General features: G+C 30.1%; 1 protein-coding gene across 1 annotated transcript; it reads right to left on the bottom strand.

Moving 5' to 3' along the window:
• Window positions 1-5,479: 5,479 nt before the first annotated feature.
• On the bottom strand, window positions 5,480-10,587 carry LOC114191313 (histidine kinase CKI1). Its single transcript, XM_028080482.1, has 6 exons — window positions 10,408-10,587; window positions 8,779-9,438; window positions 8,224-8,599; window positions 7,344-7,921; window positions 5,887-7,143; window positions 5,480-5,769 (listed from the first exon to the last, which is right to left on the bottom strand). Exons 1-6 carry the CDS (start codon window positions 10,585-10,587, stop codon window positions 5,569-5,571), a joined length of 3,252 nt encoding a protein of 1,083 aa, XP_027936283.1. The 3' UTR covers window positions 5,480-5,568.
• Between the last annotated feature and the right edge of the window lie 3,655 nt (window positions 10,588-14,242).

Raw genomic sequence — 14,242 nt, 5'->3', positions numbered from 1 at the left:
TTTTAATGTTTTGATGGATTTGCCTAGGCTCCTTTGAAGTTGAGTTTAATATTCTAAATAAATTTGATGAATTTGGATATAAAATTTTATATTATATTTTATAAAAAAATTATCTAAAATGTCATCATTTATGTAAGTTATGTCATAATTCACAAATAGTAAACCATGAAATGATCAGGCTACAGTAACAATTTATGTTTCTGCCTCAAAACATAGTATTTAGAATATAAGTAATATTCTTTTCCGTTGTTTTTTTTTTTTTTACATTCAATTTTTAACTGATTTTATATATTCACTTAACAACTATATAAAATAATTTTTTTTGTAATATAATATTTTATTGAGAAAAATAATTATAAAGTAGATGGTGTTTATAGAAACTGTCAATATATTTTTTCTAAGAATAACAATTGAATTACAACCTTCCTATGATTCATCTTTGTGTCATAGTGCCTTTTACTTTCTTGGAGAATGACATGAAAATAAGTTTTTAATTTTTAAATATTTTTTATAATGTTTTCTTTTTCTGAATGAGAATAAAGAACCACCACTTTAATAAGAGAAAAAAATTCCATAAAATTTATAAAGTTTCCAAATCTTTTTGGGAAGTTATATAGAAAAATCAAAATAGTTAACTCTACAATATTGTTTTAAGGGATTTTATTTTCAACTTTATTAATATTATTTTGCTCGACATTTAGTTAACTTCAATAATAATGTTATCTATAGAGTTCACTTTCAATCTTTAGTGTTGATATGCCCTATTAGCATAACAAGATTTAAAATCAAACAAAAGTAAACATTTATTCTTTGTAAAAGATGTAGTTAGGTAGTTAGTTAACTTCCACCCTCGTGTTGATTTTTCATTTTGGGTTAATTATGTTTTTCGTCTTTCAAGTATTGTGCGATTTTGTTTTTAGTCCTTCAACTAACGTTTGCTCCAATTTGGTCTCTCATGTTTTGAAACGATTGGAAATGATCCTTGTTTTTGGATGCCATTAGTTGTGTTTGACACTTGGTAAACAGACTGCCACGTCTGGATCCCGTTTTAAGCTGTGTAATAAATTTTATGTTTTGTGCACGTGTTAATTAAAGATGAAGAGAATGAAATAAAAGAGGGGTTGGGAGAAGTTTGAAACCCTAAAATTTAAATTTCAGAATTGGGGCTTCGTGGTGGTGAGAAAGTGGTGCATAACGTGTTGGTGCAGGCAAAGTTTGGCAACAACATTGACGTTTTTACTGCATTCTTCACTGATGAAGAGTGATAGCAAAGGCTTTCCATGTACTAGAGGAATACTGGTTCCAAAATATCGCAAAGATGTGTGTCATCTTCAGAAATGTCATTCAAAGTCTGTGGCTGTGGGGAAAGATTGTTGCTCCTAAAGGCATCTACTGTGAAAAACAAAGACAGATTATTTTGGAGATGTCGAAATTAGGGGTGGCAATGCGGGCCGGTCCGCCCCGCATAAGGCCCGCACACCGCGGGCCGGCCTGCCCCGCCCCACACATTTTATGCGGGCCGCATACTCTGGCCCGCTCCGCATATACGTTGGCTCGCGGGCCGACCCGCTTTTTTTTTTAAATTTTTTAATTTATTTATTTTTTTTATGATAAAACTTTCAATGTTTAAAAATTGGAAAACTTTAAGAAGTTCACAAAATTAAGTAAAGACTTTGGGAAATTAGATGATAAATTGATAATTCAACATTTTCATCATATTCATACTATGACATACACAATGTATTCTTTAAATTTTAGCACATTAAAAATTACATAATACTTGTCTTTTCCAGTTATACAAGAATTTGAAATGTTAATGCAAGAGTCCATAAAAGAAGTAATTAATATACATAAGTACAAGTTTTTTTTTTTTTCAATTTTATGTGGGCTGCGGGCCGGCCCGCATGGGCCGCGGGCTAGCCAGTGTGGGCCGCGGGCCTATGCGGGCCGAGTCCGTGCGGGCCTGCGGGCTCACTATCCTGGCCCGCCCTGCGTTTTTTCTGCGGGCCTGCAGGCCAGGCCCTAATTGCCATCCCTAGTCAAAATTGGGCTGTAAGTTGAAAATTCTGTGACTTTTATTGGATGTTGCTTTTGTATGTGTGGTAATTGTTTCATATTCTTTTTTGCAGACCAATTCACATTGTAATTACTTTGAATGGATTGATGACAAGGAATCCGATTTTTAAGGGAAAGAATCTGAAAGTGAAGTCAGTGGTGGAAAAAGAGTTGAAGGTAGGAAAAGAGGTGAAGAAGATGAAGTTTGTTTGAAAATGGAGAAAATTATACTAGATTTGATCAAAAGAAAAATGAGAAGTTGAAAGATGAAATTGCAACACTTGTAACATTTGTTTGTTATATCGTGGGCCTCAACAATTGTAATGGTTGTTCAAAGTTAATTGTAATGTTTGAGATTACTTTAGTGGGAAAGTGTTTTGTATTTCTATAGTGGTATTAACGAATGATAATGGAATTTGAAACATTTGGTATTAATGTTTGAGTTAACTTGTAACAATGATTAGTTTTTCATTACTGTTTTCTGGATTAGTTTTTCATTACTGCAACATATCCACTTATTATTTTCCATGAATCTCAGAGTGTGCAAATTTAACTTATTACCAGATTGAGCATGAAGAAACAGAACTCATGGAAATGACTACATATGAATTAATTACAACATAATTTACTGACATAACAAAGTGGTCTGAATTGTTTTCATTCATAAACAATAAAAAGTTATCCAATATCAACTGTCAATAAAGTGTAGTAGACAAGTGGTCCATAATTTTCAATACAATAATCCAATTCTTGTTCTTCAATCAAAAAAGTTATCCACTATCACTATGCCCGATAATCTAAAAAAGTGGTCCACTATCACTATGCCCTATATTCCAAAAAAGTGGTCCACCATACAAAAAAGGCAACAAAAAAGCTTGATTCCTTCAAATTCACGTGGGTTATGCGGAAGTTCCAGTACTTGCTTGAGACCCTAAAACCTGTGCTGCCATTCTTCTTGTCCTTATGGTTGGTGCTTTTTCTCCTTGGTTCGTGTTTGCTGCAACCCGAGGTGTGGATCTGGTTCTACTGGTGGAGCTTTGGTTTATATTCCTGCAGTGTTGCTAGCTGCACTACCAATTGTATGCGTCTGCAGTGGCGGATCTTGATCAAAATTGATGGGGGAGCCAAAATAATATACTTAAAATTTATATATTTAACATTATTATCACTCATTCAATAACAATGAATAATACTTTAGTATAATTATAACTATAAAACAAACTATACTATTTAATGGATTGTCCATCGTATGTATGCGATGAGTAACCATATTGTCATGTTTTAATCTTCACTCATTTTTTATCAATTTTAAAAAATGAATTTATTTTTTTGTTTTTCATTAATATACTTATTTAAAAAACAAGTTTAAGACTAAAAATAATTTATCATAATATAACCAATAATTGAGAGACATAATTACTAAAAAATTATGATAAACAAGTCACAATTAAAAATTGTCTATAAAAAAAAATATATATACAAAAGGGTCATGAGATAAAAAGATAGTGGTAAATATTAAACGTATTTCAGTACCAAGTGAGACCGGAGAAAATTACTTTTTTTTTTTCTTTTTTAAGAATGGAAGGAGAAGATACAAAAAATGAGGACATAGATAATAAATTTTTTCTTAACTTTTTTTTGTTTCTTCACAACATAACAAAATGAAATTAGGTAAAAATGAGAGATAAATACAACATGTGAAAAACTAAAAAGACAATTAGAATAAAAAATAAAAATTATCTTAATAATTTATTTTCTTTATTATATTTGATTTTATATTTTATAATTTATTAACATTAAATGTTATACTCTATAATAGAAATAAAAAATACCTAATTTTATTTTTATTAACTTTTCAATATACTATTATCTAATTTAAAAAGATATGCATTTAAAAAATTTAAAAATAAATAATTAACAAATTTTAAGCATATATAATTTAAAAATTGAAAGAATGAAAAAGTTTGGAGGGGCGTGGCCCCTCCCTGCCTCAACTATGTTTCGCCCCTGTGTCCTTGGGTATGAATTAAAGATTCAGAAGTCTGTACTTAGGAAGGAAAGAAATTGCAAATATCATAGATGTGCGTTTACCTATATCCTAATTGTTTACACCTACTAAACTTGATGGTATTCTTTTTTGAAAGTTTGGAATGGTTGACATGTTCATCAATTTCCCTTCTTCTTAGATTTTTGGGTCTCTCAGGTGGAGTTTTGTAAATGGGTGGCAGTAGTTCAGGTTGATTACTTTTTGGCTTGTCCATTGATTGGGGTAATTTGAGGGCCATAGCAAGCTTGATAGGCATCTCTTTTGTAATACGCATGAACATAAGCCTCTGGGTTTTCTACCTTGTAGTTAATGGCTGCCACAACATGCCTACAAGGTATACCTACTAAATCCCAAAAATAACAACTACAACTATGGTTACTTAAATCAACTAAAAGAAAAAGAATCAAATCAAAAGCCCACAACAGCACAATCAAGCTTGCAGCCCCTGCAGCCCATATAGAAATATTTAGCCCTATGCATAACGGTTTCTTTTGTCTGTTTCTACAGCTGTATTTTGTAGTACATAGGAGATGATTCTTAAAACAAATGAGGTGTACCACCTCTATGCTGTATATATTCACTGTCATTGCTTTTGTCAAAATCACCAATAAGAAAAATCATTCTCTCTTTTTCTCTCTGTTTCAAGCCTTTACCGCTTTTGGCTATTTTTCTTTTATCAACAACAAACTTTTCCATAGTGAACCCCTGCGTCACTTCAAACTTAGAATTCCCGGGAAGCCAATTCTCACTTTTTTCTATTTCCCTGTCTAGCATTTTCTGTGGTTTAGGCATAACAGTGCATGAATATGCATTCAGAACACTATGCTCCATTAATTAAGACGTGCTTAAAACGTATTACACAGCTTAAAACGAGATTCAAATGTGGCAATCCATTTGCCCGGTGTCAAACAAAACTAACGTCCAAAAACGAGGACCATTTCCAATCGTTTCAAAACATGAGGGACCAAATTAGAACAAACGTTAGTTGAGGATTAAAAACAAAATCGCACAATTTGAAGGACGAAAAACATAATTAACCCTTTCTTTTTCTAAGAAAGCCACCATATCATGCTTATCCAGGTTGCCCCATATGGAGAGTAATAGTCATGTAGTGTCGCACTACTACATGAATTATCACAAAACACACCTTTAAAAAGTATTTTTTTATTTTTTTCTTCTTCATAAAAGCATTAAACCTGTTTTAATGTTTGAATTGATGTTGTTCGAATAGTAAAATAAGATTTTTAGCAGTATTAACTTTAATTTTTAGAGTGCAATATCCAAACTTTTAGTCTATTGTTAATGTAGACACATTGTGGAACATATTAACTTCATCGCAAACTGCACAAACTGGATAGTTAAATTTCAACTCCTTCGGTTACATCAGTTAAATTTCAGTTTCTTATTCTTCAATATATATACATACCATAAATATAATCAAAAGAACCATATACACGTACATTGTGTCACATTTTACCATTTATATATGTGATGGCTTTAAGTAAATCCTCTCTGTTAATAGGTTTATCCATGTGATAGTCCATTCCACTCTCTATCGTTATTCTTTCTGTTCCAGCAGTCAATGCAATGATAGGAATGCGAACACCATAACCTTTCTCTATCTTTCGTATCCACTTTGTTGCCTCAAGCCCGTCCATTATTGGCATCTGTTGAATCAATTATGCTCATTAAAAGTTATCAGTCATAAAATAATGATCATTATTTCAAGCTGTTCCAACAAAATCAAATCATAGATAGAAGAAACCATAGTGCATGGTGATTACCTGACAATCCATTAAGATGTAATCATAAGGAGGATTAGGAAACTCCCGAGGTAGACCCTCATCAACTAGCCTCACAGCTTGTTCACCATTCTCACATTGCTCCACGGTTGCACCAAGAGAAATCAGAGTAGCAGAAGCTATATTGCGCAAAATTGCACTGTCATCAGCAACCAAAAACTTCTTACCCCTCAAGGGTTTGTGAGACCCTGATGAGTTTCCAATCTCTTGTGTTTCTCCTTGATGAACAAGAGTTATTTTTGCCTTGGACGGTCTTTTTCCCTTCAAAATTTGTTCACCAGTTTGGAATGTACTTTCATCAGTTGAAGAACACACTTGTGATGTGTCCAGCAGAGGAGACGTGTATTTTGACAAACCTGGATCCTTGTAAGTCTTCAATGTAGCTCTCTCATTACTCATTTCCCTCTTTGCTCTACTAGAATTGCTCTGCCATGAACCACCAAATTCAGGAAGGAGCTTTATGGTTTGGAACAAACGAGTACCATGAAATGGTTTCGATGTCACGATGTCATCTTGATTAAGCGCCTTGAAGTTGATTCTACGCATAAAGGGCTTATCCAGCCACACAACCTTACAAGGGTTGCGAAGGTCTTTCTTGAAGTTGGACACAATCGTGTAAAGCTCAGAAAATGGTCCTGCATTTGCATCAATCACAACAAGAATGAAGCCAGGAGAAGCTCCCACATCAGTTTTCTTGAAAACTAAAGGCATGTGCTCAGTTCCATCCATAGAACTCAAAGAAACTCTTGTGGCTATGTCGAGAGAACTATGAGATGTAGACCAATAACTCAAATCTGAAGACCCTGGAGAATTTTGGGCACTAGAATGCTTAGCCTTAAGCTTGATCTTCCTGAGAGTATAAAACAGACCTTTCCCTGTGTTCACAACTTTCACTTTTATCCCTAATCTCTCCATGAACATTTGTGAAGTCCTTTGGCGCTCTTCGTCAACAATCAAAAGAACCACAAGGGAAGCCTCGGGCTTAGGACTAGAGCTGCAGATTCGTAACTTAGGACTCATGGAACAAATTCTAGAAGAACCAGAACATGAAGCGTTCATAGTTTGCTCCTGAACTTGTATTATTCTATCTCCTGATCCACAACCAATACCCTCCCTTCTGCTACCATCTGACACTGCCTCATTCTCACATACAGTGAGAAGCACATTGAACTTGAAGCATGTCCCTCTTTCACCAGTATCCTTCTCCACAATCTCAATATCTCCATGCATCAAACGCACCTAAAGAAAATCATAAACAATTTTTTTTAGTGGAGAGAAGAGTTTAACAAGCAGGCATTTTCAATGTAAAACTTTCATAAAACCAATCAATCACACACCTAATCTTTGATATAACCTTTAAAACAATCACTATGTGGCACAATGATACTAACAATTAACATTTGTCGATAAAAAAATAAAATAAAACCGATAGTACTTACCAGCGACTGCACAATCCCAAGTCCCAAGCCAGTTCCCCCTTGGCCAAGAGCAGTATCTTTTATTTGGACGTAATTCTCGAAAACAGACTTGTAATTCTCTTTAGGAATTCCTTTTCCTGTGTCATCCACTTCAAATATAAAATCCATAGAATGAGGATCTTCTTGGATTGAACGCGTGGATTCCACGTCACTACGTGCTTCAGTTTTGTTACCAAATAAGCATGATAAATATTGCTTGAAACCAAATTGGTTAAAAGTGACTGTTGAGTTCTGCAGTAGTTTTGGCTTCCGAGTCCATGCGCGTACCGCTATGTGTCCCTCATCAGTAAATTTGACAGCATTGCTCAATAAATTACACAGAACTTGTTTCAGTTTGCCCCTATCACCTTTCACGCGTGAATATCCCACTACAGAACCGTTACAAGGGTCCAACACCAGATCTACACCTTTCTTCGCAGCCACAGGATGGTAAAAGTCAACTACATCTTCCAAGAGATGAAACAGATCAAACTCCTCTTCTTCAAGTTGCATTTTTCCTGCCTCTATTTTGCTTGTGTCTAGTATAGAATTCAACAGTCCTAATACAGTATAAAGAGTAAACAATCACAACATTAGTTTGCTAAACACAATTAACAAGACTACTACTATATCTATTCCTTACGAATTCATCGTGGATGTCCAACACCAATCACCTATCATTCAATTATGACATCATAAAAGGTTTGTAAGGTAAGATTTAAACAAGACCAATCTAAAGTATGTAAAAAATTGTAAAATCTCATTCATTAAACCGATTTTATAGGGTTAAATTACATTTAAAGTTTATTTCTAGTCAACGTGATACTCCTCGGACCGAATTTGATTTGTTAGGGTTACATACCTAGTAAGTCTTGGGTACAACCATTCATTTGTTTGAGATTGGTCTCCAATTCTGAACCGGGGGCAACCAACTCTGCAGATATCTCTATCAAACCGGTGATGCCTGCGAGAGAAGCACGAACATCATGGCTGGCACTCGCAAAAGCGGTGCTCTTGTTCATATTCTTTTTCTCGGCTTGTTGGGTGGCTTCACACTGTTTGATGAGTGAGGCACACAAATGCATTTCTCGCCTAAAGGCTCTGCAGTTTACGAATAGAAAACTGAAGAAAGCAATAAATATAGTGACCATTGTTGCCACAAACACCATCAATCCCTTTTCCTTGTAATTCCGATCAATGCTCGCATATCCTTCTTCTGGGACACCCAACACATACACCTGAAATGTGATTAAACGAAAGAATCAAAGAACGTTTCATTATTTGAACATTTTTAAATCAGATATGAACGTTCCAGTGTCATTCAAAACAGATTACAAAGTCTACACTGTATACCTCCATTTGAAATTAGTTTCTTGCATATGTGGTTCAATAAACATGTACAAGTGTAAAAACGTACCGATTCTATTCCCATTATATCGATGGTGTAGCAGTGAATTGCATATGCAATATCTCTAATGTTGAAACTAGAAGCAGCAGCTTCATCCTTGCATGAGACAGTGCCCCTATTAACTGTGGGATCACCATTTGCATTCAGTGATTGAAACGAAACTGTATCATTAGAAATGAGGAAATGGGTAAGTTGAATCCCTGGCACAACAACTTTTCCATCTTTGGTAGCTAAATAGGAGGTTGTGCCATGTTGTTGGTCAATGCGAGTAACAGAATGAGTTATTGGCGTTGCAGAGAAGCCAAGAGAGATGAGTCCTCTTCTCATGATTCTGGCTGAAGTGAGGAACAAAGATTCAGAATTGGCCCAGTTGGGTCCAAATGAGTAAAACCCAGTTGAGACATTAAGTGCTTCTCCAATCCAAGTTGCATTGATAAAGGGGTTAGATAGCATGATTGTGGGTTCACCATGAAGCTCTCCAGTTTCAGGATTCACAGGTTGAATGAAGATTTTGTTGGAGGCAACTGAAATTGATGATGAGTTGGAGTACATAGCTAGAAGTTGATGATTATGAGTGTAGTAGGAGAAAAATAAACCTTCTACACCTATGTATGAGATTTGGGCTAAGTATGGAACAGTCTCAAATGCTGCAAACAAAAACGGAGCCACCTGTAACATACAAAGCAAAAATTTTCCCACCAGAAAGTTATTTATCAAACACTTGCTTAGTATGAAAAAGACAAACTCTAGTTATTATTATAAATAATAATATCTTTTACGTTGGGTAGAAATCATTACTGCACAAACATTCAGGATTGCATTATTGAGTTTTTTTTTTTTTTTTTTCTCTTCTCTTTTTACCTTTCATTTATTTATTTGTTTATTTCTTAGTATGAAGTACAAGTTAAAATATAAAAATTTCCAATTATATAATTTGAAAAAAATAGTTATATATTAGTTATCATAAATAAACAATAATTACAATAATAAAACTAGTATTATCAATATTATTAGTATAATTTATTTATTTATTTCTTAGTGTTAGGTACAGGTTAAAATATTAAAATTTTTAAAATACCTTATTTAAAAAATTAAGCATATGTTATTTATAACAAATAAATAGTAATTATAATAATAAAATTGATATTATCAAATATTATTAGTCTTACATAGTGAAAATACAAGTGCATGCCCATTTCTTTACGATAATAAAAAAAATTATTATTATTATAATAATAATTATTAGTATAAGTTATATTAAAATTATAAATAAATCATAAATCAGTAAAAAAAACATAAGGGTTGTAAAATGTATGAAAAAAAGCTAGTTAGAAAAATCCTTTTTATTAGCAATTAGGTAATTTTTACAGCTAATATACAATTAACTCTGTATTTGAAAAGTTTTGATATTTTTATTTGTACATAATACTAATACCAATAAATAAAACGACTAAACGATATAAAAGAATAGAAAGAAAGATAACAAAAAATCAATAATTCATTCTGCTACATGTTATACTAATAATTTTTATAATAACTTTCAACACAATGTGTCCTGCATAAAATCCACGAACTACAGTTTTTATTTCATTTTTTTTTTTGAAAAATATTAAAACACAGCAGCACCAATAAACTAACCTTGTTCTTAATATCAGAGAATGATACATTAGTAGTATCATCAAGGTTTGAGCTAAAAAATCTTGCCATGTTGGTTGACGAAGATTTCATTGGCCGTAACACTTCACCTAACTCTTCAATTTCTGATTGCAATTGCCAGACACTGTTTTTTGAGTTCAACAATTTCACATGTTTTTCCATACGTAGGACTATGACATACGAGCATGGCGTCACAAAAATCAGAATTAACAAAGCACCATATGCCTAAAACATACAAAATTATAATTAGCATCACATGTTTGTTTCACATAAACAGTTTTTTTATGCAATTAGGTTGTGCTTTACTTCAAATAATCAAACAAACTAATAAATAATACTCTACACCTAATTGTCATTTTTAATTTGTTTTTTCTATTTTTTTTCACAATCATCTCATTTTCACATTAACATTATCTTTCCTATTTCCCCATCTCGATGGTTCAAGTGTCCATGAATCAATTTTCATGAAAATTATTTGGTGAAATGAGGAAAAAGAAGATATCATTAAAATGATAACAAAGAGAAGATCAAAAAATAAAATGTATGAAAATACCAGTAGGATCACGAAAGATGAAGGCCTCATGGCCATTGATAAATGGAGATTCTCTGAGTCTTCTGTATATGATCACAAGTTTCTTAGTCTATGTCTGCATTGGAAACTCAATAAACTCATATTCTTCCAGATTTGATATACTAAATAGTGAAAATACTACCAAGGTAAAATTTAGCAATAAGGAGGAAATATCTCCCAAAATATTTTATATTCTCTACGCAATATAAAATATTCCCTATAATCCAAACTTTAATATTTTTCACTATTACATCTACCAAAAAATAATTCAATTTAATTTCATTTACACTCATATCAAATGTTTAAATGTTTAGAACATTTAGTTTAGCCTTAACATCATTTGAATACAGAATCAAACCATCAAAGAATTTCTTCAAGCACAAGACATATATATGGTTAATTAATCATCTCTGATCATATGAATATGAAGACTCAATCTATTCCTTTTTTTTTTTTTTTTTTTGCAGAATGAGACTGAAAACATGGAAATAATTATAAATTGAAACACTTTTCCACTCAGATATGTATACTTTTAAATATTAAATTTTCATTACTTTTTTTAATGACAAACATTATGAAATTTAAAGGCATGTTCTCCTCCAGTTTACCAAACTCTTCATCAAATTCAAGTGACTTAATTTCATTGCGTTTTTAAGCTTTGTACAAAGTTATCAGTGGTAGTTTTTATATACTACACTCTATACAAGGTACTAATTCTTACTATTTTAATGATGGAATAGGTAATGAAATATACTATCTTAAAGCAATTAAATAACATTACTTGTAAGTTTCCTAAATATATGAATGACCATTTTTGTATATGGACATTTGTGGAAATGTGGATTTGCCTGATTTCTAATACGGAAAAGGCTCATAATCTCAACTCCAAATTTTCCAAATATTTTATTCACCACAAAATTATAGTAAATTAGGAGAGATTTCAATTTCAATTTCAATGTTTTTATGTAATCTAGTTTATTTTAAATCTTTATTATATTACTTTTAAAATGTAATAATTAAGAAAAAAAATGTTTAAAATACTTCATACTAATCAAATAAAAAATGTTTTATTTAAACACGCGTGTACATTTTAGTTTAAGTAAAATATTAAACAAATGAAAATACATCTTCATTAACAAACACAAAGTTGGGTGAGTTTTATTAACATATCAGAAATGATTTTTTATCATAAGTAACAAACATAAATATAAAAGGTGTATAAACTACTGAAATAATAAAGTAAAAAGTAATATTTTAATCTTAGAGATGATAAATAACTCAAAATAAAATAAATAGTTTAAAATAATATTCATTCTCAAATAATAATTTACACAAAACAAATCCATGCATTTTTTTTTATGTTTGTCAACTAAGCCAACATGTAAGTTCAATCATGTAGCTTTTCTTTACGGCAAAAATAAAATAGAAGAAAGGGTGAAAATGAGAGAAAAAACTAATAAATCTTCCTTATACAAAGGGTGAAAACCAATATTTAAAATAGTAAAAATTTCTAAGAATAAAAGAAAACTAAACTAAATACATCCTTATATTATGATTATACTATTTTTATAGATTCCTAATTAAATGAAAATAAATGCAAATATATGAATAGAAAAGGTATGATATATTGTAATTTTAAATATGGGAAGAGTATTCTTTAATATAACAAATGATGTGTTGGATTACCTTTTTTTTTTCCTACTCTTTTAGGAGCTAAACCTGATGAATCTTTAACAATCACAATATATATTTTTTAAATATTGCTTTAAACTATATAATTATCAATGTGTTGCGATATTATTAGCATGAAAAATAGTTCCTGTATATACTCTCAATCATAGTCAATTTTTTTTATCAATTTTTTAAAAAAAATTCAACAAAAACTAAATGGAATGAAAACACAAAAAATCACTCTTGTAATTTTCAGAATAAAGATTTATAAATATATATATATATATATATATATATATATATTATTGAGAATGTTTCAATCTTTGTTTTTAAATTAATAATGTTATCTAGAAAAAGAGAAAGAAAAAAAAAGAAAGAAAATAACTAAACAATGTAATTGATTTGATTAATATTATAAAATAATTTATCATATTAGTATATATTTAAAAAATAATTAATGAAATAAATGTTTAAAATATAAATTGAAGTTCAGATAAATTTTTAATTAATGTAGATTAATATTGTAAATTTAATAAATAATAATATATTAAAATTAATCATTTTTAAATCATTTAAATTTATTTTATTTATTTATTATTTTATTTAATTATTTATCCAAAAAGTAAAATCATAAATAAATTGTAACACACGTTCTATCCATAACTAGTATTTGACCCGTATGGGTCTTTGTTTTTTTTTTTCTAATTTTGTGTTAAAAGAATTAATTAATTTTTATTATATTAAAAATATTAATTAATTTTTATTATACTTAAAAGAAGTTCTTATTTTCTAATTTAGATTAAAAATTAATGTAATTATTTTTATATTTGTGTAAATAATTTATTTATACGATTATAATTAAGTGTTATAATTAGATATTCTTATAAATAAAAATTTTAATAGAAGTAATGATATGAGAAAAAGATAAATAAGTAATTATAAATATTTTTATATATAAAAAATAAAATAAAATAATTTAATGTTAATTTTATTTTATTAAAATAATATATTATTAAAAGTACAATTAATAATACCAATAATTATAATTAGATTAAAAAATAATATTTAAATATGAATTTGTTTGTTTTAAATTATAAAATTGACATAATAATTCATGAGTGATAATAAGAAATAATATAACATGATTAAATTTTATAATTAATTTTTTTAAATTATATATAATACTAAAATCAAATGCATATCTTACATTAAGATGTGTACGAAGTAAATATAACATGTTGATCTTAAAAAAATATATAGTAAGTACCATATAAAATTAGAGAAAAACATATATATATATATATATATATAATATGAAATCTGAAATGTAATTCATATTAAAAAAATTAGAGTAACATTTATTTGTTAAACTATTTTCTATTTTGAAACAAAAATATAGTTTTACTAGTTTAGTTAAGTAATGAAAAAATATTTATTATTTTATACTCTGCTTGTATTTATATTATAAAAAACAAAAGTTGGATAAATGTTCCATTTTCTTCTTATGAGTCCATAATAAAATGTGTTTCTTGCACATTTGGAGTTTCTCTGGATGAGACCTTTAGGCCACGACAT

Source organism: Vigna unguiculata, chromosome 7 (genome assembly GCF_004118075.2).
Source record: "Vigna unguiculata cultivar IT97K-499-35 chromosome 7, ASM411807v1, whole genome shotgun sequence".
In the NCBI taxonomy this organism is placed as follows: domain Eukaryota; kingdom Viridiplantae; phylum Streptophyta; class Magnoliopsida; order Fabales; family Fabaceae; genus Vigna; species Vigna unguiculata.
This window is presented reverse-complemented; position numbering and strand designations above follow the sequence as displayed.

Bases quoted from the DNA above. Each gene is read 5' to 3' on its own strand.
- LOC114191313 (XM_028080482.1), bottom strand. From the start codon at position 10,587: ATGGAAAAACATGTGAAATTGTTGAACTCAAAAAACAGTGTCTGGCAA. The intron at 8,600-8,778 runs GTACGTTTTTAC...ATCACATTTCAG, and splicing joins ATATAATGGGAATAGAATCG to GTGTATGTGTTGGGTGTCCC. The intron at 5,770-5,886 runs GTAATCACCATG...TTGATTCAACAG, and splicing joins ACATCTTAATGGATTGTCAG to ATGCCAATAATGGACGGGCT.